The sequence below is a fragment of the Sodiomyces alcalophilus genome (assembly GCF_042370955.1).
Source record: "Sodiomyces alcalophilus JCM 7366 unplaced genomic scaffold ACRALscaffold_2, whole genome shotgun sequence".
Classification (NCBI taxonomy): domain Eukaryota; kingdom Fungi; phylum Ascomycota; class Sordariomycetes; order Glomerellales; family Plectosphaerellaceae; genus Sodiomyces; species Sodiomyces alcalophilus.
Genome location: NW_027263533.1, coordinates 7,088,430 through 7,090,832, shown reverse-complemented (window position 1 = coordinate 7,090,832; position 2,403 = coordinate 7,088,430). Strand labels below are relative to the sequence as shown.

General features: G+C 44.0%; 1 protein-coding gene across 1 annotated transcript; it reads right to left on the bottom strand.

Annotated features, from left to right (window-relative positions):
• Positions 1-639: 639 nt before the first annotated feature.
• On the bottom strand, positions 640-1,664 carry ACRALDRAFT_1015407 (uncharacterized protein; the record flags this gene model as incomplete). Its single annotated transcript, XM_071014729.1, has 2 exons — positions 640-1,129; positions 1,192-1,664. Coding segments are annotated over 2 exons (963 nt in total), but the record flags the coding sequence as incomplete, so codon positions are not given.
• Between the last annotated feature and the right edge of the window lie 739 nt (positions 1,665-2,403).

Genomic DNA, 2,403 nt, shown 5'->3' with positions numbered 1-2,403 from the left:
GTGTCTGTTTATATTAGCGATAGAGGCATAGGAGGTAAATTCGGGACGGCTAGCTTACTATAGGCGAGAGATAGGATCGTTAGGGCGTTAGAAGTCCTAGACTCTGTTACTACGGGCCCTGACTTCGTAGAGGCGTCGCTATAGCTCCTAATCCTTATAGCTTGTGTAGATAGTTATCTTAAAGGTTATAGTGGTTTATAGTTATAGCTATAGGTAGCTTAGCGTAAATAGCTTTAAATAGGTCATTAAGTAGATAAGACTCTTAATTATCATAAACAGTATATAACTTAATAACGTAGAATTAGGCGATCGATCTATTAATTTAATTGACTCTATGAAAAATCCTGATTAAAGTGCTAGAATCCTGCCCTTTTTCCTGCGGCAGGTCCACTCCTATTTTCGGGCCCGGAATAACTTGTTCCGAACCTGTTTCGGGCTAGCCTGTGCGATATATCCTGCCTCTATTTCTATTTATATTTATGCATTGTTGTCGCGGTTATTCCAGTTTATCGTGATGTGGGGCAGTGGCTATACAGTTGTTTTCTGTCCACTGTTTAAGACCGTCCTATCCTGTAGCCTTCTGCTACAACTGGGTCGAGTCTCGGCGGGGAGCCTAGGCTCCTACGCTGGCGCAGACGCAGCCTCGCCCAGCAGGCGCGTGCGCCACCCATTGCATACCTCCTCAAAACCTTCCACGACTTCACCGCAAACAGCAGCGCACTCTCGCTTCTGGAGTCTCTCGCCCCAGTTGCCCCGTGACAACCACAGCTCACCTAATTCGCGAAGGTCGCTCTCCCGCTTAAGCTCGGCCACGAGATCCTTGGCGCTTTTGAGTCGTCGGGCAGCTAAGGTAGTTGTCTGCCTGCACATGTGCAATGTGTCAGAGATATAGCTTAGGTTAGAAATAAGGTCGGATGTCAGTGAATGCAGCACCGTCAGGGAGTCGTAGGCCTGGGTAGTGGGGCGTGGCATGGATTCCGACAATTCCATGATGAGGGGCAAAAGATCATCCAGTACGTGTGGGTGAGGGGGTGGCACCATTGGCGAAAGTATGGGATAAGTCAAACTCTGCATCTGCCGAGTTTGATGTTCTAGGTGTGTGGTGAGGGCTGAATGGGCTGTGATGAGTCTAAGGTACAAACCAGTGTCAGCCAGCATACACAGCTTTGTGGACTTATAGCGCACACATACCTTGCCGCACTGCCCTCGACACTGGCTTGAGATTTCAATTCTCTAAGGCTTTCTGTGAGCCTCTCCAAAACACCATCCGATGAAACTTCCTTGTGTTCTGTTCCTTGTCGTACTAACCCCTCCATAGCATCCATTGTAGTGGTCAATCCTGGCATAAAGCCAGGTGACTCAGAATCAGACTCAGAACAATATTCACCCCAATCGTATTCGTTCTTGCGTGGGGGATGACACATTGCACTGAGTGTTGCTATCCCCAAGGCGGGCATCTCCGCGGAAACGCCTTGTCCAGTACCTACTACACCACAAATAGACGAGCCGCGTTCTGTACCTTCTGGGCCTCTACAGACATTTCCTCTTACGGCGTCCTCGTGGTCGATACCCGCAGCGAGCTGGTCTTCGAAGGAGCCATCCTCATCGCCATAGTCCGAGAACGCGTCCGCCAATTCGTCCGCCAGATTGCCCATGCCATTTCCTATGGCCGCATCACCAGTGGTGAAATCGTTTAAGTCGACACTGACTTGGTTGTTGACTGTAGGGTTCACAGCATCCTTGGTCGATGATAAGAAGCTCTTTTCGCGGTGTGGTGAAGAAACATCAACTTGCGAAGATGTATCCATCCTTGGTTTGTATCGGGACTCACTCGGTGTCTTGAGTGGTATGGACTCATGTTTAGAATTACCAATTACCTCTGTCACGCATTTATTATTATACAGGCTGGATTAAAATAGGAACGGAACGGGTTGTTCCGTCCCGGATTGGATATAGGTTATCTTCTGCAGGATTAATGGCAGAGTGTTCTAGTAGATCAATCGTTCTATAAAGGTAATTATAAAAACAGAGCTACTATTAATTTTATATACGCTGTTTATACGATAATTAAGAGTCTTAGACACTTAAAGACCTTCTAAAGCTATATACCCCGAGCCGCCTATAGTATTAATTATTCTATAATAATTATTATTATAGACGAAGTATTAAAAAAACCGCCTTAGACACTTTGTATACCTATTATAAAAGCTTAGAAGTTTAGTTCTATTAGTACTTAGTATTAATAGTATATATATAATAAGTAATAATAATAATAATAATAATAATAATAATAATAATAAGTATAATATCTAAGTTAAAATAAACATTATATAGTAATAGCTATATAACTAAACGTGTACTTTATAACTAGCTTTACCTATACTATAATACTATCTATATTAA